Source organism: Ruditapes philippinarum, unplaced genomic scaffold (genome assembly GCF_026571515.1).
Source record: "Ruditapes philippinarum isolate M1 unplaced genomic scaffold, ASM2657151v2 ctg2319_1_1_1_1, whole genome shotgun sequence".
Taxonomy (NCBI): Eukaryota; Metazoa; Mollusca; class Bivalvia; order Venerida; family Veneridae; genus Ruditapes; species Ruditapes philippinarum.
In genome coordinates this window covers 1-25,447 of record NW_026851975.1, presented here as the reverse complement: position 1 = coordinate 25,447, position 25,447 = coordinate 1, and the positions used below count along the sequence as shown (strand labels likewise).

General features: G+C 31.0%; 2 protein-coding genes across 2 annotated transcripts; one reads left to right on the top strand and one right to left on the bottom strand.

Moving 5' to 3' along the window:
- Window positions 1–216: 216 nt before the first annotated feature.
- Window positions 217–14,898, top strand: LOC132744454 (mucin-2-like). The gene is made up of 7 exons (XM_060733175.1): window positions 217–1,920; window positions 2,384–2,448; window positions 2,848–2,996; window positions 3,694–3,854; window positions 4,293–4,367; window positions 5,120–5,305; window positions 8,499–14,898. Exons 1-7 carry the CDS (start codon window positions 217–219, stop codon window positions 8,622–8,624), a joined length of 2,466 nt encoding a protein of 821 aa, XP_060589158.1. The 3' UTR covers window positions 8,625–14,898.
- Window positions 14,899–18,360: 3,462 nt separating this feature from the next.
- Window positions 18,361–23,691, bottom strand: LOC132744421 (NAD(P)H-hydrate epimerase-like; the record flags this gene model as incomplete). The annotated part of the gene is given in 5 exon segments (XM_060733132.1): window positions 18,361–18,608; window positions 19,559–19,672; window positions 20,599–20,776; window positions 22,471–22,581; window positions 23,583–23,691. Coding segments are annotated over 5 exon segments (760 nt in total), but the record flags the coding sequence as incomplete, so codon positions are not given.
- Window positions 23,692–25,447: the final 1,756 nt, after the last annotated feature.

The window sequence follows — 25,447 nt, the reverse complement described above, 5'->3', positions numbered from 1 at the left end:
ATGTACAGTTAGACATACTCCATTACTTTTACGTCAATGACATTCTTTTTCATATCCCTTGAATTTTATGTATTTACTATTAACAATCGTATTGATATAGGGGTAGTTCTAAACCATCGTAACAGTGATTAACCTAAGATTTACTAAGTCTTTTGAAATAATACACTTTAAGATTGAAACATTTGGCTTGGTTTTAGTGTACAGTCACCCAACAACATGGTTTTTACACCATCGTCTTCGAACTCTTCACAATGCAAGATCTTTCAGTTTTATTCCACTTTTCCCGTGACGTTCGCATCGTTTCACTTCACATTAAATAGGCGTCACTTTGTATTAACACATCAGAATAATCCCTCAACATCAGTTTATACTTCACCATCTGAAGTAGCTTCTTCAACACCTGTTTATACTTCAACAACTGAAGTAGTGTCACCAACATCAGTGTTTACTTCACTATCTGAAGTACCTTCGTCAACACCTGTGTTTACTACAACATCTCAAGAAGTGTCCTCATCACCTGTTTATACTGAAACATCAGAAATGATTTCTTCAACACCAGTGTATACTGCAACATCTGAAGTAGTTTCCTCCACACCAGTTTACACTGAAACATCTGAAATGGTAACTTCAACACCTGTTTACACTGCATCATCTGAAATGGTAACTTCAACACCTGTTTACACTGAAACATCTGAAATAGTAACTTCAACACCTGTTTACACTGACACATCTGAAATGGTAACTTCAACACCTGTTTACACTGCATCGTCTGAAATGGTAACTTCAACACCTGTTTACACTGAAACTTCTGAAATGGTAACTTCAACACCTGTTTACACTGAAACATCTGAAATGGTAACTTCAACACCTGTTTACACTGAAACATCTAAAATGGTGACGTCAACACCTGTTTACACTGAAACATCTGAAATGGTGACTTCAACACCTGTTTACACTGAAACATCTGAAATGGTGACTTCAACACCTGTTTACACTGAAACATCTGAAATGGTAACCTCAACACCTGTTTACATTGAAACATCTGAAATGGTAACCTCAACACCTGTTTACACTGAAACATCTGAAATGATAACTTCAACACCTGTTTACACTGAAACATCTGAAATGGTAACCTCAACACCAGTTTACACTGAAACTTCTGAAATGGTAACTTCAACACCTGTTTACACTGCATCATCTGAAATGGTAACTTCAACACCTGTTTACACTGAAACATCTGAAATGGTAACTTCAACACCTGTTTACACTGAAACATCTGAAATGGTAACCTCAACACCTGTTTACACTGAAACATCTGAAATGGTAACTTCAACACCAGTTTACACTGAAACTTCTGAAATGGTAACTTCAACACCTGTTTACACTGAAACATCTGAAATGGTAACTTCAACACCTGTTTACACTGAAACATCTGAAATGGTAACTTCAACACCTGTTTACACTGCAACATCTGAAATGGTATCTTCAACACCTATTTACACTGAAACATCTGAAGTTGTTACCTCAACACCTGTTTACACTGAAACATCCGAAGTATTAACCTCAACACCAGTATATACTGCAACATCTGAAGTAGTTACCTCTACCCCAGTGTATACTTCAACTGAAGAATTTACTACATCAACTCCTACAATATTTTCTTCGACACCAGTAATGTCAAGCTCAGTATTAGTGCCCTCATCGTCAGTGGTTAGTTCATCTGTATCATCAAGTATACAGCCAACCTCTTCGGAAACAGTGGTACCGACAAGTACAGTGACACCGTCAACAACGCCTGCTCCTGTTACATATGATATGCAAGGAAGATTTAGAATAACAGGTGGCGCCCTTTGGACTGAGGAATTGAAGGATAAAAACTCAGATGGTTATAAAACGCTGAGAGGCGATGTAGAAGTACAGGTAAAATATTATTGGTTGTTTTTTTATTTTATACTGTGAACGTTAGTTATTACTGACATAATTTTTTACCAGTCATATATCTAGTATAATTATTTTATCGGTAGTTTTATTTCAGATTTGGTATTTCCCACATGTTTTAATAAGCTTAAATGTGACACAGATTGATTATGTCCGTTAAAACAAGGATTTTAGACGCTTATTAAATTTAATTATAAAACGGCAGTGAGAATACTGCAAAGGATCTGTATTAACGGAATGCGCAATTGATTAAAATTTCTATTCTCGAAATAAGAGAAAAAGAATTATGTTGAAAATTTTGCCTAAATTGGTCAAATCAAGAGTTTTTTTCCACTAAAATATTTGTTAATGCAAAGAATTTTCAAAAAATATTTTTTTAATAAAACATGACTTTTTTGTTGAAGCTGTGTCGTCACATAAACAATAACCTTTTTTTCTCTTGCAGTTGAATAAAACTTATACAGTAGAGTTCAAAGGCCGATTCAGAAGAATAAAGGATATGACTTTTAGGTAAGCATTATTTTCCTTCACTGGGTCACGCAAAAGAAAATTATTTTTCATTATTTTTTGATTTTGTGTAAAACTTTATTTAAAATATGTTGTTGAAGTAGTTGGATTCGGTGATATTAATTTGCAAACCTTTTATACATATACATTTGTTCTTGTATTGTTTTTGTTAACACCGTTTTCATCATTATCAAAATTTCAATCAATCGATCAACTAATCAACAAATCAATCAATCAATCTATCAATCAATCAATCAAAAAATTAATCAATAAACCAAACAATCAGTCAATTAATCTACATTGTATAAACTAATACATCAATCAATCAATCACACTTTCTTTCAATCAATCAATCAATCAATCAATCATAAAGAATATACTTTTTTGTTTTTCAACGTTTAGTCAGGGAAGTGTTGTAGTGAGTTATGTACTAGAGTTCGCTGATCCAGCAAACCCTGTATCTACAAGCGATGTAACTGATAAACTAGTAACTGCAGCCAGTAGCGACTTTGGAGGCTTCACTGTAGAAACACAAAGTATTGTGCATGAAGGTATTGTATATACTACTATCGTTATGAAAAAAAATAATAATATCTGGATTAAAAAAAATTACCCTTACCCTTCTTCCCTCAAAAAAAAAGAAAAGAAAAATCAAAATAAATTTAAAAAAAAACAATTAAAAATATATAGAGAGAGATAATATTAAATAAATAAATTAATTAATTAATGTTAAATTAATTAATCAATTTATTAATTAAATTAAAATAATTAATTAAAAAAATAAATAAAAGAAAATAAAAAAGCGGGGGTATAATATTATGTAATTTTCAGCAAATTTGTTGTGCTCATTAAACCGGGACTTGTATAATCTTCCATACATGTTGCTTGTTTCACCCAAATACTAGATTTTAGCTCTATTTAAAAAAATGCTTGGATTTCTTTAGATTTAGTCTTGAAATGTTCACATAAAATGTGCATATGTAAGAATTGTTTTAAAACACTGTGATTGAAAACTTATCGAAATAATTATATAATTTATTTAAATTAATTAATTAATTAATTATGAATAAATTTATTTTTAACTTATCAATCTAATTATAATAACTAAAATTAATTAATAAATTAATTATGAATTCATTTCTTGCTGCCTCTAAAAAGTAAACGCACAGTTCAGTGTATAAACGGATTTTTTTATCTGATGTCATAAATATACTGTTTAAAGTAACTGTTTTTATTACCTTGTTATAGTAATCGTGCCTACATCATCCACGCCCGCCGATACAACGACCCCGGAGCCGCCACCGATGACCACGGAGAAGGAAGAGAAGGATTTCCCGAACTGGGCGATAGCTGTAATAGCATGTGGATCAGCAGTACTTGTCTTCCTCTTATGTCTGATCTGTGTTCTGGTTAGTAGAGTTTTACATTGATACAATTACCGCGGAGCAGGTACAACTTAACACAGAGGAATGAATGTAAAATTGAAAGAAATGTAATAAATACTTAAAACAATTTACATACCGTAAAATAAAAGATTGAAAGAACGAAAAGTTTATTTGCTCTCATAGTATTGTTATCACAAAAGTTTTCGAATCAACGATTGATCGTTCCCTTTTCCTTACTTCAACAATTTTTTTATGTCAATATAAAAACATTTAACTTTTTTCAGCTAAAAGTATATCATCACCCCTAAATGTTTCCATTTACCATCTTCATTTAAAATGGCAAAGCGGCCTTTGAATTATTCATTTTTGGCTCTTCACAATTCAAAATTCAAAAAAAATAATAAAAATAAAAAAATAAAAAAATAAATAAAAAAAAAAAATAAATATAATGATAAATTTCAGTGTCGCAGACGTCACGTGACTCATAAATATGCACTTCCGGAAGATCCGGATGACATCGGCTATAGACGAAGCTGGGTAAGTAATTTTTAAAATTGCTCAAAATACTCAAACAAAAAATGTACATTATAAAAGATGAGTTTAATCTTTGTGTGTGAAAATAGATACTTTTATAATTGACGAACACATTTACCAACATATAGAGACATCATTTACAATAAATACATATTTGGTATGCACTGGGAATTAATCGTACTTAATAATAAATCACAATATCGTTATTGTTGATATATTTTATGTGATTTTACCTTTTGCGTCCAGCATATAAATCATGCAAACCCACATTTTACTGTAAAACTAGATCTCTATGAATTTTGCTGATAATATATGTAAATGATTTTTAAATTACATAAAATGCAATAATGTATATTCAATATATATGAGCCTCGTCATGACAAAACCAACATAGTGGGTTTGCGACCAGCATGGATCCAGACCAGCCTGCGCATCCGCGCAGTCTGATCAGGATCCTTGCTGTTCGCTTAACAAATATATTACAAGTGGAGAAACTGACAGCGGACAGCATGTATCCTGATCAGACTGCGCGGACGCGCAGGCTGGTCTGAATCCATGCTGGTCTCAAACGCACTATGTTAGTTTTGTCGTGACGCGGCTCATATGACATTATGATAGGTATTGTAACAGAAAGATAATCGAACGAAACGTTACGCCTTAAATGACGTCATAGCTGACGTCAGTTTGAATATTTTTTAAAACATATATGCGTCCAGTCAATAAATCAAGGGTCAATGGTGTATTAAACATTTCAGGCAAGTAACAATACTCAACATAATCCAGAATACGTGTATGATAATAAAATTGCCATACAATCAGAGGACATTGCTGACAGAGGGGAAGTAAATAGTCCGTCAACGTATTACAATTTATCCGACCATGACCTTAAAGAAGGAAATGGTCGCGTAGCAGGTGCTTCAACGTCATCAGGAGTAGATCCGGTAAATATACTTCAATTGATTAATCAGTAATGGAACTACTTATTTGCATAATAATGATCGTAACGATACATTATTTGATGTATCTTGATAAAAGTAGTTCTTAATGTTTCATTTCTCAGCATTAATTGGCCTACTTGTAAGGAATTATATAAATGGTGTAAACAAAAACCGAGAACATTTTAAAACTTGAATCGTTATGAGTCTAGAAAATCTATAATAATTGATGCATTGTTTGGAAAATGTTATACCGGTGTCTTGACTAAAACAACAAAGTTACATCTCCCGATTATAATTGTCCTATTTAGAGGAATTAGACGAGCGTCAAAAGACAGTTATTAGAACTTATATCCGAAAAAAATTAATCTTAAGAATATTAAGAAGAATCTATCCTGGTTCTATAATATCACTCTGATCTTTGATGGGTATACATGTTTATGTTTGCTTGAGAATTTGAACAATTGAATCCGATGATCAAATTTTCTTAATGAGTTATAATTAGGGTGTTTGTCTCGGGTGGGGGGCGGTGGGGCGTTGGAAGTGGCTGGGGGATAGAGGACATTGATATTCAAATTATTAACTTTTATTCGTTGTACATCTTAATTGTATAATTACATAATTACAAACTTAATATTGTGTCACAACTTTTAGAGAAGATTTTGATGCTGTCACTTATTCCAAATGAGAACAAAAAATATTTTAAAACTGTTTTGTATCTTGTTTCACCAGAATAAAACCACCGTGCTTTGATAAAAGCCGTCCTTAGTTCAGTATGTAAATATAGTTATTGTAAGTATACTACTGCACATTGTACTTCAAATGTCTTTTGCTTTATTGACTTCCCCTTTTCTACTCTTGTAAATGAAACCATGAAATTTACGTTCAGGCGTGTTTTAAATATGCATGGCATACTATTTTATCGGCGCCCTGAAGCAAATAGAATTTAAACAGCCAAACAAAAACGTGCACGGGTTCATAGGGTGCCTTTTATGTAAACAAAACAGAGCTTTATGGGTTATAAATACCGCTTTTTGTTTAACCAGTGCAAGTTTTAATGCACAGCAATAACAACAACAAAAAAAAAAAAATAGATAAAATAAAAAAAAACTTTAATGTACTTATTTTTAAGTCAGAATTGTTTTCACTGGTTTCATATTTCAAGGTTTTTACATTATAATAACTAACATACTAACTGTTCGCAGAAATTAATTGTACATGTTGTAAAATAACTTTTGTGCAGTGATCTCCCTTTATTAACCAGTTTTCAATTTTTATTTTCTAATAACTTGTTAATTTCTTTAAATTGTTCTCCAAGTTAAACATGCTTAATAATCTTACTTGTGTATTTAGCAATATATTTCTTTGCCGACACTTAATACGTATACTATGACGACACAATATGGCGGTTGATCACATTACGGCACTGTACTGACGTAATTTATTTCTCTCGGCATTCCTACTCATAAACTTTCTTCCCAGATTGATAACAACATGTAATAATTTATGAGAAGTTTTATATTTTTTTCTTTGTGACGGATTTTCGATTTAGGAAGAGTTGATATTTTGGAATGACTTTGACCTAAAATAGAAAACCAAGTGACACATTATCACGTGACACATAAAAAAGTCACTGGCAGTTTGTTCCGTTTTTTCTCTGACGGTGAAGGTTACTTTTGTTGTGACTTTGATCACGAAATCCTTTTTATGGTCAGTCACACTGTTTTATTGCTCTGGCATGTTCAGAAGTAACCAGCAGTTCTGTGGACAAGTTGAGGCCACTAGGACTGGTTAGCTTCTGTACAGCTTGCCGAGGAACGGCGCTGTGGCTGAACTGCCCTCTTGTATATCTAATGTGGCTCGCTAACAAGCATGTTAAGTTTTCATCTAGTGTTCATTTTGTCAAACGTCACTTCTAAGACATATGATTTGATAGATAGACTGATTCCGTTCATGATTAAATTACAAAAGGCTTAAAACATTTGACTTGGACGTATATTATATATTGTTTAATTATAAAATTATAAAACAATGAACGTGAGAAATAAGACAAACTGACATGTTTTGTAGTTATTGACAACATTTGTCGTGAAGAAAATAAACATATAGTTCATATATTTAGATGCACATTTTCATATTAATAGGTTAGATCATTTTCTTTGTTCCATGTAAATATGTAAAACACAGTAGAAATAGCGTTAGATTAGTATTTAATATAATTTTACCTTTTTTTTTCTATGATAATTATTTTAGTTGAACCGCCATAAATTAAGATAAAAAAATGTGTGTTTTATGAGAAATATATGCAAAATAGCTCCTCATGTGGTATTACTGTTGTTTATTTCAGATATTCAGGACGAGACAAAATAAAACGAATTGTAATAACTGTAATAATTGTAATAATAACACAATTAATGTTGAATTACCTCCCTTTATGTATTGTTATGTCAATGTAACGTGCTTCAGTACAAAAGATTCTTTCATGAGTACTTAGATATTTAATTTCACAGCAATATATGCACGTTGATCTGACTAGTATTGTATACTTCTTTATAGAACGGTTTTTTTTCTCACAAGTGACTAGATATTTCGTATTCATTTACGTTCATGAAAATTAAGAATTAGTATGGTTATTTCAACCAATCAACTGTCTTAAATTGTCCTGTAATAAAATACGCGTCAACCGTACCTTTACAATATGACCTTATGCTTATAATTATGTCATGGTCATTGCATTGTATATTAAAATTAATATTTAGTATAAATATGTTTGATAGTTATGTGTATATATTTAAATTAAAGTTTATTCTTATCATATCGATCATATGACATTTACATATTGCCAGGGTCAAATACATAGTAAAATGTCATTATCCAGGTCATAATATAATTGTTATCAAGGTCATTTATAGATTAATAAGGCCATATACAAATATTTTAAAATCAAGTAAATCCATAAGATTATGGCTATTTAGAAAGTAATAATGTCATTGGCATCATAGCACATATTCCTCCATAAATATTTCATTACACATCACCACTAAAGATTATAAGTTTTGTTCGTGATGATAGTTAGATTAAACTGTTTTGAAAATAAGTGATACATTCTCAACAAACCAAGACGTTGTATTCTAAAAATTGGACATCTTTGACTTTATCTGTCCATTGTTTTAATTATAGTGTATGTTTTTTTTTTCAGACTTTAATAAATGTACATGATTGGCCCCCAGCTAATGGGTCAGCGAACAGAGCAGTGCTGTATTTTTATGACAATACAAAAACATTTTACGATCAAGAATCGGACACTTGGGAAACAAAGATGTAACGGAAGCTATATTTAGACATTCTGAATTTATAAATAGATGTGTAACGGAAGTTGCTCAGTTGGGAAACGCGTGTTCAGTGTGTGTAAATAAATAGAGACCTATCACAAATGAACTGCATATAAGATGGAAAACCCGGGGGCGAGGACAACGATATTCCATTTTGAACATGTTTAGGAAAAGTTAAGTGAACAAATTTAAAGGCAAAACAAATGTTACACTTACACATGTTTGGGTAATGTTGAAGGTTAGGTGGTTTCAGTTGAAAGCGATGAAATATGTTTAAAACAAACCGCTTTCGTCTTTGTCCAATTATACCGCTTAACAGTTCTATGCATTAAAAACTAACATATACATATTTGCATGAAATTCGAAACCATGATTTTCAGAACAATAACAAACTAAATAATTGTTTTATAGAACAATTGTATTTCTTTCTGCTTTCTATATTAAGCAAGTATAAACAAATATGCAAATCGGACAAGAGGTTCACCATCTTTAACTCAACTGGTGTTTTTCTTTAACTTACATTTCTTACAAAACATACGGTCATACTTTGACCTTACAGCTCTCCACATATAGCAAGTTGACCATAAGTGCAAAAGTGGCCTTATAAGCAATTTTCTTAAGTTTTATGAATATGTGTGTCGGCAATGCATTATGAAAATATGGACACCGTTTTCATAAAAAAACATGAACATTTTATGTGCATAAAACGTATTAAACGGTATTTTGCTATTTTTTATTTACAAATATGAGTAAATATGTGCATATCGATGTATCCAATGACTTAATGTTGGGAGTCAAAAACATTCCATCTTGTTATTTCATATGACCTTGATTTATATTCCCAAATTCTTAATTTTCGAATGGTATATTTCCAAATGTTATATTTCGAAATGTTATAGTTCTATTTCCTAATGTTATATTTCCAAATAGTATATTACCAACTGTTACTTCTGGCTTTTTGAAAGCATGTCTTGTAAGCTTTTGGTCTCCTTTAATACCTGATAATAATAATGGTATTGTGGAAGTATATAGCAAATAACATATAGTATAGAGAAAAATGCATTTGTTATACAAATATATTTATTTATGCTCATTTTTTTACATTATGCAATACGTTTGTACAATTAAAGGTAATCGATTGATTGATTTTATTGATTTATGTAAACGTTCCTATACTGCATTTCAGTCGAAAATTAGAGTCTTCCTCTTAATTGACTGTAGACAAAACGACATTTAAAAAAGATATATATTTGGAAACAAAATGCCGGGAGTAAATTGTAAATGTGTCTGCATGTTTATTGAATTGAGTGGAAATAGTGTTGTCATTAACATATAATTAATGAAAGTAAGGAAATTTAAATTAATATACACGTATATAAGTCTTTTTCGTACACAAAGCTGGATTTTCTAGAGCCATGAAAATGGCCATGCACATGAAAACATTTTTATTTGTAAATAAAATAATTATCATCATATGAGGTAATAATGAAATTAAATCTTTTTTCAGGCACGTATTGCCAATACACTTAAGTCACCTTAAAGAAGCAGAAAAAACAACGATTATCTTTAAAAGATATTAAGAGGATATTTTTTAGTTTCAGTGAAATATGGAATATATTTTCACTCAACATGATAAGATGCCACATGTTTTCACGAGCCGGGACGGCGAGTGAAAATATGTGGCATTTTATCATGTTGAGTGAAAATATATACCATATTTCACAATAAACGAAAATATAACCTTTTTATATAATTTCATTGTCAAAGAAAAATGGTGACAAACACCCTTGCTTGCTACGCAACTGCAATTGTACATGTACAGTGCGCAGTAATATAATTATTGTCTTGTTTTGCACGCGATATTTAGCGCTACATTTTGACGTGACGTAAACAACTCTTTAAACGTCTGTACAGCGTTAATGACTGAATTAAAGATATTGGTGTTCGGATTTATTTTCTTAGTAAGACCATTTTCTATCATTCTAGATAGTTTTCACAACAAAATTGAACAAACAGTTGTTTTGTATTTATCAGATTTTTCAAACAAAATGGCGAAAGAAGTCCCTTAAAATAAATATGAGTTTTGACTCCGCCCACTGTCATATTTATATTTCTTATTTATTTTTAAAAAATATGAAATATAAATTGGCTGATATAGCACAATATTTCACGGGTAAAATTAAATATGCTACTTATTATATGTGCATCATAATTCAGACCCTTGCTCTGCCTATGGAGTCGATAAACACTCATATTAGTAATATAACACACAAAACTTTACATGAATAGTGAATATTTGTACGTTACTTTTGAAACATTGGCCATTCATCAAATGCCCCAAGCTTAACAATATGGAATATATCTAAAATCCACATGATCATATTGGATTTGCCTATTTATAACGTTTGTCTTCAGTCATTTAAGAGGGATGTCATGACCCTCATTGTGCCAGTATCATTTTCAAGATTTACTTTGATTAATTTATCTACCCATTTTCAAATGTTATGAGATTATTGAAAAATAGTAATGACGTCATAGTATGACGTCATATTAAAGGTGATATGTTTCGTTTTATGTATAATTAGCTCTTATTGATATTATAGGTGCTATTTTTGTCACATACACAACGTTCCTTTTTTCAGGAAGCATGTAGTTTATGCATTTAAATTACAGTACGTTTGTAAAGTCGGTTTTCATAGGATATTCGTGGAACATGTATTTTGATACACACAAGACTTTTGTAAACGTGTAAATTATTGCTTTTTCAAAGTAGCTGTGCAGTATTGCGAATTTGTTATAAACACGACGGAATGAATAACTACCGGGTCATATAGATGTTTTTTCATAGCAATTGTTACCTACCATGGCCGCCGTTTTTGGGATCATTTCTAATAAATTATATATGTAAAATAAGACATAAATCTATCAATATTGTATCATCTTCATGAAGACCAAAAATCGTTTACTGATGCTTGCTGTAGTAATGGATACATATGTATAAATATATTTTAAAATTCACCTTAATCGGCTGTTATAACTGTGTCAAAAATATTATATAGAATATTAACCACCAAATTTGAATGACTGCCATTTTTTTCAAGGGAGGTAAATGCTGTTAAAATTGGCAACTATCTACAACATATCAAAACATTTTAACTTATAATGTGTAAGAAAGAAGGTACAAATGCAATCGCTTCATGAAGGTTTAGATTTCAGTTAGAAACGAATTTGAAAGTTATAAAAATCGGCATAAAATTATGTTCTAAGACGAACTAAAATTATACGTTATAATTACCAAAAAGGATATTATACATGCAATAGTAAACATTGTCTCGTGCACAGCTTGAATGTATTTCTCGTGGGTTTTTATTTGATGACAAGATATAATTATGTTGCCTTGATGAGTCATGTGCCTTTCTTCCTGTATATAAAAGCCTTTAAAAGGCATAACATATCAAATTATAAATTAATCAAATGCATTGTACATTACTTTTAATTTTTGTATGTTTACGTAAATGTTATATGTTATTATGGATATCGAACCCTAATGAAATTGGCAAATTTCTATTTGTTTCGAGGATATGCAATATCGTGTTAAAACAAGATACTGCTCTTGCGTTCTACCGACATCTTTCGTAAAAACTATTTTAGGCATATGGCGTAAGATCTATGGACAGTTACGTAAACTATATATGGCTGTGATTTGAGTCACTAATACTATGTTGACAAACGCATTCATGATCATAAGGGTCCTTAACAATTTAGATGTTAAAAAATATTGACTAAACACAGTCAACGGACAATAAAAGATTATATATTTGTTTCTTCTAAATGAGATATTGATGACCTTAAAGGTCACCATAATAAAGCTTCATTGACTGATAAGAATTGGAATCAATAAAAGAAAATGCGATTTTTTTGAATTTGATTATTTACTTATTATTTCTTAACATTATTTCTTTCAGATTATTGTTTGATTGATTTTGTTTTCGAAATATTTAAACATAAATAAATGATAACATGTTACATAGATGATATTTAACCAAGTTGAACAAATATTAGAAATAAATTGTAATTTACGTTTTATACTAAATTCAAATAAATGCTAATCCCCGTGATAACTAATACAAATGACTTTAACTATGACGTTATAATACATTGTCTAAAGCACAGATTGTATGATTTTTGTTCTTCTTTTATTTTGACTTATTTTGCTCATTAAGCCCAAGAATGCTATGTTTTAATTTCTCAAAAATGTGTCTTTCTTCGTTTTAATGTACTTATACAGTTTCAAAAAGTTACTCATTGGCCACATCTACATTTACAAACTACATTTTGCTTATTTTACTTTTTTAGCCATAATTTATTTTGTATGGGAATAATAAAGAAACTACATTGTTGATAATTTGCTACATTAATGCCAAATGTTTCGTATTCAACTGTACATTGGATTCAAGTGATAAGTATCTAATTATACGCTCTTAATGGATTAAAAAATATCATAATTAACATGCTACCTTTTCTTGAGAGGAAATTTCAGGACATGCCATTTCTGAGGCTTAATGTGGCTTTAAGAGACAATGTTTTTGCATATTAATTCAACGATAATTTTCTAAGATTTTTGTTGCAAAATAGATGATTGTTATAATTGCATTTATTATTATACCATGCTGATATTAAATAGTTTGTACAAATTGATCACAAAACTTTGTTTGTTTATATGTTTATGTATTATTGTATATTAATGTACATTTTCTATGACGAAATCTACATTTTTCTACTCATATTCTTCTTCTTTTTGGTGATGCTTTTATAATAATTTATACGGAATATGTTATTTTTCTATATGCATATAATTAAGTCACAGCGACATTGCTCGACAGCGAATTTCATTATTTCGCGTGTAAAAAATATTGATAAATAAAATTACAATGTATGTTATAAAGTGGTAAAGTAAATGTACTTTAAAAGGTGTTAAAGTAAAATAAGTCATTTGGAGCTAATAAGCCCAATTGGCTGGCTCATTATTATGGTTTATTTATGTAATTTATGATTTCACTTTGAAACACTAACATTCCAAAGAAAGGCGATTTGTATAATTGTTAAATTGTATCTAATATATAATGTCAGCAACTAAACAGTTAGCTTTAAGCTGAAATTGATAAGTATTGTCTCAAATATATGTAGTATTTGATTTATTGTTGTTGTTGTTGTAGTTTTAAAAAATGGAACATGTTACGTCATATATCCCATTATATGGGCACACTTTAAATAGTTGTGAGATAATACTTACATCATTCTTCAAGAATCCAAGATTTTACATTTTCTTGGCTCAAATGCACCAGTTAATTTTATCCAAAGCATTAACTACCAATATCATAATGGGCATTTTAACTTTTGGATTTCCAAATATTTAGTTAATGCATAATGTATCAAACAAAAAGAAATACAAGCACAGTATCAAAACGACTTGATCTTGCTGTGTTTCATATTGTGAAGTCGAGCAATCAATCACGAGTAGTAAGTGTGACAATGGTTTTCCAAAGACTATTGCCAAAGAAGATATGTAGCGTAATGGTTGTGTTTTAGAATGTCTAAATGTGTAATGGTTAGTTATATAAGTATATATCTATAAATGTATGATGTTGAGAGTGTTTCAAATTGTGATTGGGTAAAAAATGGATTAGTATGCATTATATTTTATTTTGGTTATATCCTTTATTCTTCCTTTATAAATGAAGGTCACTGAAATATTATCGAACGTATCTAACGGTTTAACTAACGTGTCCGCTAATGACCGAATTGGGCTATGTGAGGTCTTCCTCAAGCAATAAAAGTTGGTCGTCGTCATATACAAACATATAGTATGTAATCTCCAATGTTTTCAGTCGTTCCGGACAATAAAATTTGTTAGGTGATCAACCTTCTTTAACAGATAATTTAAAAATCACAAGAGTTTGCCTATGAATTTATGAAAAACGTTTGAATATAAATTACAAAATAATATGCAAATAAAATTTTGAAACAAAAATTAGTAAATATTATGTTGTACTAAATCGATAATATACTTATTTTGTGATATGCATGCAAATATATAATTTGATAGGATTTGTTTTAAATGCGTGTACATTTGTATATATATTCACAAAGGCCTGGATGAAAATACTTCACATTCTGCATAATCCATTTATTATCATGCTGAATTAATTGCATATAGATGACTATTATATTATAAGAATTCAGATTTTATAAATATATATTGATATACATGTATAATAAAATATTTTATGCAAGAAAATAAGTACTTGTTCTGTTATAACTCATGAAAATGAATTTAACTTCAATTTCAAGATCTTGTTTATTATGCGTTTCAATTAGATCCTGCAAATTCCAGTAAGATATAAACCATATCATACTGTTTGATAATGAGTCAAATATAATATTTGCTTATTTTCTTTTATTAAATTGATAACACCTTTAAAGTTTTGTTTTAGATCAGGGCCGCGCTTGACTAATTTCATATTTAACAGACAATGCAACATACGCATGTATCGTTTGTGGTACATAATTTGTCGTTGAATTGATTTCTAATAAAAATCACTTATTCCTGTCGGCCATCCTGATTATATTCTTGCACATTTAGGTTTAGCCATTAAATCTATAAAGCGCACTCACACACCCCCTTAAATATTTCGGATGTCCAGTCATATAATAATTACAAAGGCGGCTTAGGACAAGGATATATTATCACTTGATACATGCCACTAAAAGAAATTTCAGTGGCTCTTATTGTAAGAATGAGTTTTTTTTGCGTTTAAATGCGAGTGTTCAAAAAAAGTTTTATTAATATTCAATGTATTTTTTCTCAAGTAATATAAAAACAAAAAGCTGAAAATATTAGCATTTTCAAATGCCGCACCAGGCTTGATAAAGATTCAGACTATATTTGATGAATATTGAGAACCCGGGCAAGTTTCTGTGTGCAAACATTGAAGGTTACAATCATTCTGTTTGAACAAAAACTATGTTACAAAGCAAACATTGCTGGATAAAAGGATACGCAAGTACGGGTTACAGGAATACCAGTTGTTTGGCATGTAATGTTTTTTTTTACCTTTAGGTTGATTGCAAAGAAAAAAGGCAACATTATCAATAAGTGAAATATATTGGAAGCCAACGGCGCATATACACATAGGAGCATGTAGAAAATGTATAAACATGTTGTAATGAAATAAATATAAATTCGTTGATGAAAGGAAAGTATTAAGTGTTACTATCAATAAGTTGTAAGCTCACCTCGTTTACAAACATACTTCACTGTTAAAAATGTTTTCTAGATGCAAGGAACCTTTCCATTTACTTTCATTCGTTCTAAAGCATGTTCAAGGAAATAATTCCAATAATTTATTCATAATTTTATTTTATTTACATCTTAAAAAACCTGATTTTTTTTCTCCCACATGTTGTGTTCCTATTTCCATAAAATTGAGTTGAAACCCCCATTGGATACCCTATAGAAGGATAAAACCCCACTGGAGAAAGACAAACCCCATTTGAGGCCACACATTTGGAAGACTTCCAAAGCGTTTAGTTCTCCAACTTTTTAAAATAAGCTGCCAATTATTGTTTATTTATATCACAAAAATTGTTTCTTTTATCCTTTTCCCTATTTTAATTTCATTTAAAAGGTATTTGAGATTGAGAAAATGTATCCCGGGGATGTTAAAAAGGTTTTCAATAATCTTCACAATATTTGGAATTGGAATGAATCAAATAATTTGATCATTATTTCAATTAATGTTCCTTTTAGCTCAACTTTTCGCATAATGATCGAGCTAATGCAGTCACCCATTTGTCGGCGTCGGCGTTCCTGTGGTTGAGATTTTGTGTGTAAGCTGGTATCGCCATAACTACCGAAGAAAATGGATTTAAACTTTACACGCTTGTTCCATGTGATTATCTAACATGATTGGCGCAAGGCTCATAATTCTGATTTGATGTTTTGCTTATTTATGCCCGATCTTGGTCTTAGAAATTCTTGGTTAAGAGTTTGCGTGTAAGCTAGTATCCCCATTACTACTGAAAGTAATGGCTTGTTCATTTGTTCTCTATGATTATCTGACATGATTAGCACAAAGCCCATAACTCTTATGAGATATTGCGCATATTTATGCCTCTTTTGCGACTTATGAATGCTTGCAAGTAAGTTTTTGCAAGTAAGCTGGTATCTCCATAACTACTGGATTGTTTGTGCTCTTTTGGGACAATTTTATGCATCAATGATAATCAAGCAGTGATTTACTCGATAAAACATCTTAATAACAAGCATTTGTACCTTTTCAGACAATTTTGTGTTCTCTTATAGGTAAGCATTATTATTCTCAATGAAACACCCTTGTGACAACTTTTTCGGACTGTGATGCGTCGCTTCCCTCCGACAGCTCTTCTTTTGCATCCCGTCAATGAAAAGCCCTAGCTGTGTAATAACTCGATGACCTTTATCGAATCTAAGGCTCTGTTCTCTGTAATTCGGAATACAATATGGATGTGTGATAAAACAATGTTCAATTTCGATTTCAATTAACGTTTGTATGTGTTATAGAGCATACAGTATTGCAACGTGTATAAACAAAGTATTTGTGTATATTTTCACATTTGTTTGTGTTATCTTTAATTGCAACACTTAATGCACAAAGCTCTGTCTGACAAGATGTATTTCCGGAGTTGTAATAAATCATTTGTGGTTATTCAATGGTATCGTGAAAAATAATTAAAATAATTCGATCACATCTCAACGTTACTATGTTCTTGCTCCGGATGACTATGCATACTGTTTTTTTTGCTTGAATCCAAACATCATCCAGTATTGTATAGTTATGCTGATGTACTTATTAGATTAAAATGTTGCACATGGTTTTATGAACACAATATTAGATAAAAACAATTTAACTCATTCTGAAATAAAATATCTGACGACATTTATAACGAATTTATCGGTTAAGTCTATAATTAAAATTGCTTAATTGTTTTTGCTATGCAATACATGCTCAAGTTATGCCGATCTACATCACGCAAATGTTAGAGGTTTCAACAGTATATTCGAGAATGTGATGGTCTCATAGTATGAAATATTTTTGTATGTTGTGGTTTAAAGTTGTTTAGATCATAGTTATATATTCCTATTTGACCGTCTTTTTAATAGTCTTATAACGTTAATCATAACAAGGTAAATGCTGTATACATAACAACAAGTTATAGGATAAGAAAACAGAAGAATACAAACTTGTTTTCTCATTTTAATTTCAACGCAATTACACATCTATGTTTTGTTTCATATTACACAACATAACAACGTATCTAGCTTCTTTGCGATCGTATATCAACAAAAAATGTATATATTTCATGTCTGGTTTGGTTTAAAAGGCGGACTTACTTAGTTTAGGTCATATGGCTCCTAAAATAAGTTCATCAAAAATAAAAATAACAAGCACTAATACAATCAAAGGAATGAAGAAGACATTGTAATATTAATATTCACAATCATAAGGAATACAAAATGCATTGTTCCATGTAATATGCACTTCTACCAAAGAAATGATTACGTTTGATATCATTGCAGTGGAATCATGACTGTTTAAGGTCAAATATAGTTTAACAAACAACAGTGATAATTAAACTAATCATTGCCTAAACTTATTAGACAGGATTTCCAATCACTTTTTATAATGTTCAAGTGGTGTCATTTTCCTCTTGGTACTCGGTTTCTTCATTTCCAACTTTGATTTCAACAATACAGTCAGAGCCCGAGTACACCGGTAAATTTAACTCGTTTTTCTGTTCAAGTGTTTTTGGCACAAAACGTCCTCCAAGAAAGTGATGTTTGCCTTTGAACAACTTCGCACACATTTTAGGAGCGGTGAGGGAGATAAGCATCTCTGGTTTCAGTCCATTTTCATCGCCTGTCTCAATATCCCATCCTGAAAAATCATCAAGTTAATAATACCAAAACCTTATTACCTTCAATATAATACAATTGTTGAATTGGAAAATTGTTTAAAAGAAAAACCCCCCCCCCCCAAAAAAAAAAAAAAACTAGGGATGAAACAGTTTTGAGAATAATACTAACACAATCAATAATATTGACTTAAATCGATTCCCCATTAGGTGCCTTTCTAGTTATCATGTGTACCTGGTTGTTGTCGGCGGTTAACACTCGTTAAAGCCGCTCTATTCTCTCCATGGAGACATACACATGTAAATATCTTAAAATATTTACTATTTCAACTTATACCATTCATAACAAGATTAACGTTTAGGAAGATGTTTTGCTAAGCTGTAGGTGCGTAGTGATATCAAACCTATAAAGGATCCTTAGAGGTACATTATAAGAAAATTATCAGTGCTGGAGTTCAGGAGGGAGTTACGATCTGTATCACAGCACCTACTATTATCTTTTAATGATATTCCTCATATCCCAAGTTCGTCGTAAGCATACATTGGATAAGTTTGTTATATCAAAAGTTTTCTAGCGATGAACGTCATAGATGTATATACACACGAGCTAATTACAGCTGTGTTCCTTTTTACCTTATACTATTGAAGCAGGTCAACATTTGGGCCATGTATAACCAACATTGTGTCTATATAATTAACCTGTGTTAGCTGTTAGTAAGGTCACTATTATTTTTTCTTTTAGATAACGTACAATTATAAAAGGATCTCATGTTAAAAAAAATCACTGATAGAGTCATTTTATGAGTTTCACCTAGGAAAATATATAAATAATCTTAATTCCTATTCTAAGAGATAACTTTGTGTTCAGTGGTAATAGACTACGAAGAAACAGCACAGAACAATTACTATCAGTATTATCTCTTCTTTTTTTGTTCTATTTTGTTATCTTTTGTTGTTGTTTTGTTTTGTTTGCTTTGGAACAATAAGTATACAAGATCATTACCAGAGGGAATATCTATACTGCAGATGGGTAATTCAATTTTCTTTAAGGTTTCAATAACAGATTCCATTTCTGGTTTAATAGGAGCTGCAATGTAAATAAGCATTGTGTCAGAAATATAAAGAGAACATTTACAAATAATGAATATAAATATATAAATATACAAAGTAATACACACGCACATCAATTTAATTCTCACAAAACCTGTTTGAGTTTCTTAGATTTTGTAGAACTTAAGTCATTTGTTTTCTCCTTTTCTTCTTTTGATCGACTCATCTATACTTTTCGCTTTCTTGAAAATGTTTTCCTTACTCTTCTTGACATAAACAGACGGTGAAATGAATTCGAGTAAATATATCTAGCAATTATTACAAGCCCTTCAAAGAAAAAACATGTACATGCGCTCAGAGGTCAAAGATTGATACTAAGCAAATTAGTATGCTCAGAAGTTCGCTTTGCACGGCAAAATTGAAAAAAAAGTCGGATATTCGGTTCGATAAAGTCTGTCCATTGACGATATTGGCAAATGAAAAAAACCGCAATGATCCCCTAGCAACGGGTTAAAAAGAAATTGCTTTTTGAATATAAAATGATATTTAAAACCTGATACTGCAGTGTATATTTTTTAGATTTTTATGATGGTTACATACTTCTTATTGTGTTTTTTTGTTGTTCTTTTGTTGTTGTTTTTTTAAATAGCGTGGGGAGTAGACACATGTAAATAAAATGACGTAAATGTCCACCTGCTGCGCACAGCAGTTATTCTAGATAATAGTCAATATTGCGATGTAAATATTTTTACATTTTCTGTCAAGCTACATGTGTTTTTGATATATATTAAATTGGGAAATATTTCATTAGGAAAACGCAACAAATAATCTTATTTCATTCTACGCACTTTTAACAATTATTTTGTAATCTTGTCTGATATAATTTAATCATCATATTCTTAAAAGTAAAGGTTCTAAGATAAACGGAAATAGAAAAAAAAGAAATACATCACATCACATTACCTTTAAAGCCTAATCCAAACAATGCATCGACAACAAAGTTATACGAGTCTGTGATTAGATTTGGTTCAGACGGAAAAAATGACAGAAGAGGAATGTCTAAGCTTTCACACTGTCTAAACAGTCTCTTAAACAAAGGCTTGTTTGCTCTCCGTGGATAAAATAAAGTCGGCTTATATCCCTGAAAAAAATAATAATGCATTAAGGCATTTTATTACGTGAGAAAAAACGAATTATACATTACAATATAGTTAAACTCCATGGTTGTTGAGTTTGAATGACAAATTAGACAGCTGAATCTGATGATGTAGCTTTAACATACCCATAAACCGAAGTCATTCCTGCTCATTTAGAAAGTTTCTTTTCGGACGAAAGCGTGGACGGAAGCTAATACAGTAAATCCCACTTAAAACGATGTCGTTTATAACGATATACCGCTAATAACGATGCTGTTGAAGTGATCCCGACTCTTGTTTTCAAATTAGTTGCCTCTCGGATATAACAATATAAATTAGTTGGTACCCTTGAATATCTTTATAAATTGAGTTTATTGTATGTCATCGTACGCTTAATAAAATCATGAACATACATCAGTTGAAAATTTCAGCGGAGATTATTAATCATATTCATTTCAGAAAAATATCTTTCATTCATAAAGCTTCTTTACACTGATCCTCTACGAAATAAGATTTTACAGAAAATTCCATTAGAAACCATAGCTATCATTTGTATCGAGTTCGTTATAAAAGAAACGTTTTTGTGATAATACAGAAAAGCATAAGTTATATTTTCTTACAATAAGTGAATAAACACACATATCAATTTCCATGACAACGAATATAAGATTTATATTAATGGCCACATCTGGCTTTAGAAGTAAATCATATTTCATTTTCCGTTATAAAGATCTAAAATGCAATTAATGATCTTTTAGTAATGGATTTATAGCATGTTACATGAATATGTTAAAAACTAAGGGAAGTAGCACTGGACTGCAATTATGTGTGGGATAGATAGTAAAACGTAGACAAAGTAGTTTTACGACTTCCATACAAAATCACTGTAATAATATCAATTGCCAAAGAGCAAAATGAGAAAAAGCTATATAGCCAATTAGTGATTTTTTTTGCAACTGCAACAAGATGTTAGAAAATCTTGAAACAAAGTGATCCCTCGGAAGCATTAATTGCAAAAAATACAGACTCGGTATGTTTTGTTTGTTTTGGGTTTTACGTCACATCGACACAGTACAGGTCATATCGCGACGTTCCAGCTTTACTGGTGGAGGAACACCTCAGGTGCCCTTCCGTGAATTATTTCAGGCTTGAACGGGCACCTGAGTAGAACCAACGACGTTCCGTAAACTAGCTGAATAGCTTCCTCACATGAAAGAATCCAAAGTCCCTGTCGGGATTCGAACCCACAGCGGTGAGGGGCAAGTGGTTTGAAGTCAACGACCTTAACCACTCGGCCACGGACGTGCAAATCTCTCACGCCCTCCAGCACCGGCTAAAACACGGTACTCAATTCTCAACACGTTATAGTACTGGCATCAATGATCACGAAGGACCAGAAAAAATATAACAACACTGAAGTGGAGAACGTGGCATTTTTACAGCTGCCACACAACACTTGATACCTGGTGTTGTGAAGTATAAATCTGGAAACAAAGTGATCCCTCGGAAGGATTAATCAGTGATCCCACGGAAGGATTAATCACAACAAAATTACATGAAAATTGCAGGTTCGGTTTGATTGAGTCTGTACATGAGGGATAATGAACAAGTGCAAGTCACACTGAAAGTGCAATAACACGTTTTTAATATTGACTGGAGTAAACATCAAACAGTACAAAATTTTAAAACAATTACGTACAAACATTTTCAGATGTCTGGCACACACAAGCCCATCTCCGCCATTATGGCCCGGTCCACAACAAACAAGAACAGCACGATTTTCTCGTGACATCACTTCCACTGGATAACACTTAAATCAAATAAATAAATTAAATTCATAAATATGTTTTGTAATATTTTATTTCCAAATGACAATACATGAATTGGAATATTGCAACATAATAATGATAAAGGTCATTAAGTGGTAAAACTTCAAACATATGTTGAAAGAACATACAACATATAGTTGAAAATAGTTGAATCACAGTGTTTCGAAATGCTGCAACGGTACAATGATGAAATGTTATCAATAGTCGAGTCAATAATACCATTTTATTAACTGTTTTTATTTTTGCAGACATTTTACAATTATTCTTTATTACACATTAACTTTGTCACTGTAAAACGTCATGTTTACCAGTATTTATTGCTGTCTTGGGTGACCGATTTAAGGTAAATTCTAGATGATATCTACAAAAATTTCGTTTGGATTCAGGAGTTATTTATTGTTCAAGCGTAGGAAATTATTAAATCAAAGGGAATTACGGCAAAATGAATTTATTTGACTCTCCCCTTTTCACTCACTATTTTAGATGGGCATAATGCCACTTTAGGAATACAAGTGTCCTATCAACTTTTGAATAATTGAAAGTATAAAGAACTAAACACATGATACTTGTCTTATACTAACAATAGTCCTATAAGACCATGTGTCAGCGTTTTAGTATCACACAATGCATTTTAAACGTTTTTATTTCTTACATTTTAAAAATCATCGTATGCAGTATTACAATCCAGAGCTCAGACACAAAACCGTTCCCGTTGATAGCTGCATTGATCGTACAATAAAAGCGGGAGTAACAGGTTAACCCGCTCTAAGTGGCAACACATTTAAATAGCAATGATAGTCATATACATGCATCTTGCTTGTGTTTTGTGTCAAATAATTTTCTATAAATGCTTTAATACATGTAATAATCCCGTTTTTCTTTATTTAAATATCATGATAATGTATGCGCAAATACCATAAAAATCCAATGGAATCAAAAGACCTTGCGAACAATTAAGTTCAAATTATGTAAATGAACTTACAGTTGCTATAGCAACAGCGCAACTATATCCCGACAACTCCAGAAGTTGATCAACGGTTAAAGCATATTCTGTGAATAGTTCTTGGTTTATATCGTGTGCTTCTTTCTGACTGAAATGAAATAAAATATCAATTCATAATGAATAGCTGTATGTAAAGACTTTAAACTGATGGTTTCAAGGGAATAAAACTTCACAAATTACAACAAATTGTCTGTAATAATGATTACATGTAAGAACAGTGAAAACCTTATATAGTTGTTTTATGTTTCAGATTTAATGGTAGAGCTCCTATTCTTAAGTTGTGTAAGTAATAGATGTTAATAAAAAGAAAGAAAGAAAAAATCGTTATATGATATCGGTAGTATTAGGTAACCAAGCAACGGTTCTTGAAATGCATGTACCTATTTTTAGAACATTCTTGACACGTGACGAAGTGTTGATTACGTTTACGTATTTACAGATTTACTGATATCATCATTATTATTATTATTATTACTATTATCATTATAATTATTATTATTACTACTATTATCGTTATAGTTATCGTTATCATTATCATTGTTATCATTATTATTATTATTATTCCATGCATACCAAATGTAAATTCAAGAGCAATTGAATTTCGATTTATTTCTTTGACAATCACTTGACATGATTTGAATCGATTTTAATTTTATGACAATGCTTTGACCTCGACTCGTTTTTTTTTCAAAAGTGTTTTTAAACAAAACATGAAGCGTATTAAGTCAATCTAATGTTCTTCTTTTACTTAATTGGGCGCCATCTTCCGTTTGTAGTATAACTAACTGATGATCTATTCATTAAGGCAGGAAACAATAAACAAGATTACTTGCGTTAAAAGAGAAAGCCCGAATGTTGCCATACTTGATAACATTGATAAAGTGGTAGATGCAACAATCTCCCATCTTAGTAAATATCACCCGTACATGTGTAATCAGTAATTCAACATAAAAAGTGACATTATGCCCATCCAAGAGTAAATGGTGAATTGAAATAACTTCACGATTTGTCAGTGTTTTTTTTTTAATCACTTTCATCATAAACGTCATTGAAGTAAGCAGTAACGCACGTGACCCATCTATAAATGGCCTTTGAACATTACAGGTAATGCTCATTTTTAAAGGAAAAGAATAAGGCTGTCTTTTTATATTTAAGGCAGTTTGATATTATTGTTCAACCTCTTTTAAAAAGGCCAGTGTTTTGAAATATACAATTGATTTGTCTCATATTTACATAACAAAATGAACATAATGTCAAAAAAAAAATTGTTAAATATAGAATTCAGGAAATCCTCAGGTGTATTCTTTGTACGACGGAGATGATGAAACCTAAAATGTGAAACCTACGTGTCATTCCATTAAAGTTGGTGTTTGGTTCCCAAATAAAAGAAAGTCTGTGAACTTATAAAAGAGGGGGGAAAGGGTCACGAAGTCTGTGTATCACACATTTAAAACAGGCAATGAAGTAGGAAAACTAAATCAACCAGTATAAAAAATTCGCAAGTGAAACATATAAATACATGAACTAGCATCAAAGTTAGAAAATAACAAACATTATATTATATCTTACACTTTTTAAAACTTTGTTTAAATGTGTTATTTTTCAAAACAGGTAATATAAATAGTCATGTATGATTTGAATAATTGTTCTGGGAAAAGGGAAATTCCTCGAGATCAATAATATAATTATTCAGAGCAAAACTTTACAAATGAATATCACGAAATTTCAATCTACTCGTTAGAGATGATGTAAAGTGCAGCATTTTTTATCCTCCAACAAAGGCTTATTTCAATATTTAATACTAAATGGAATAAAGTCAAGGATCCCAAATGACCAATGAAATG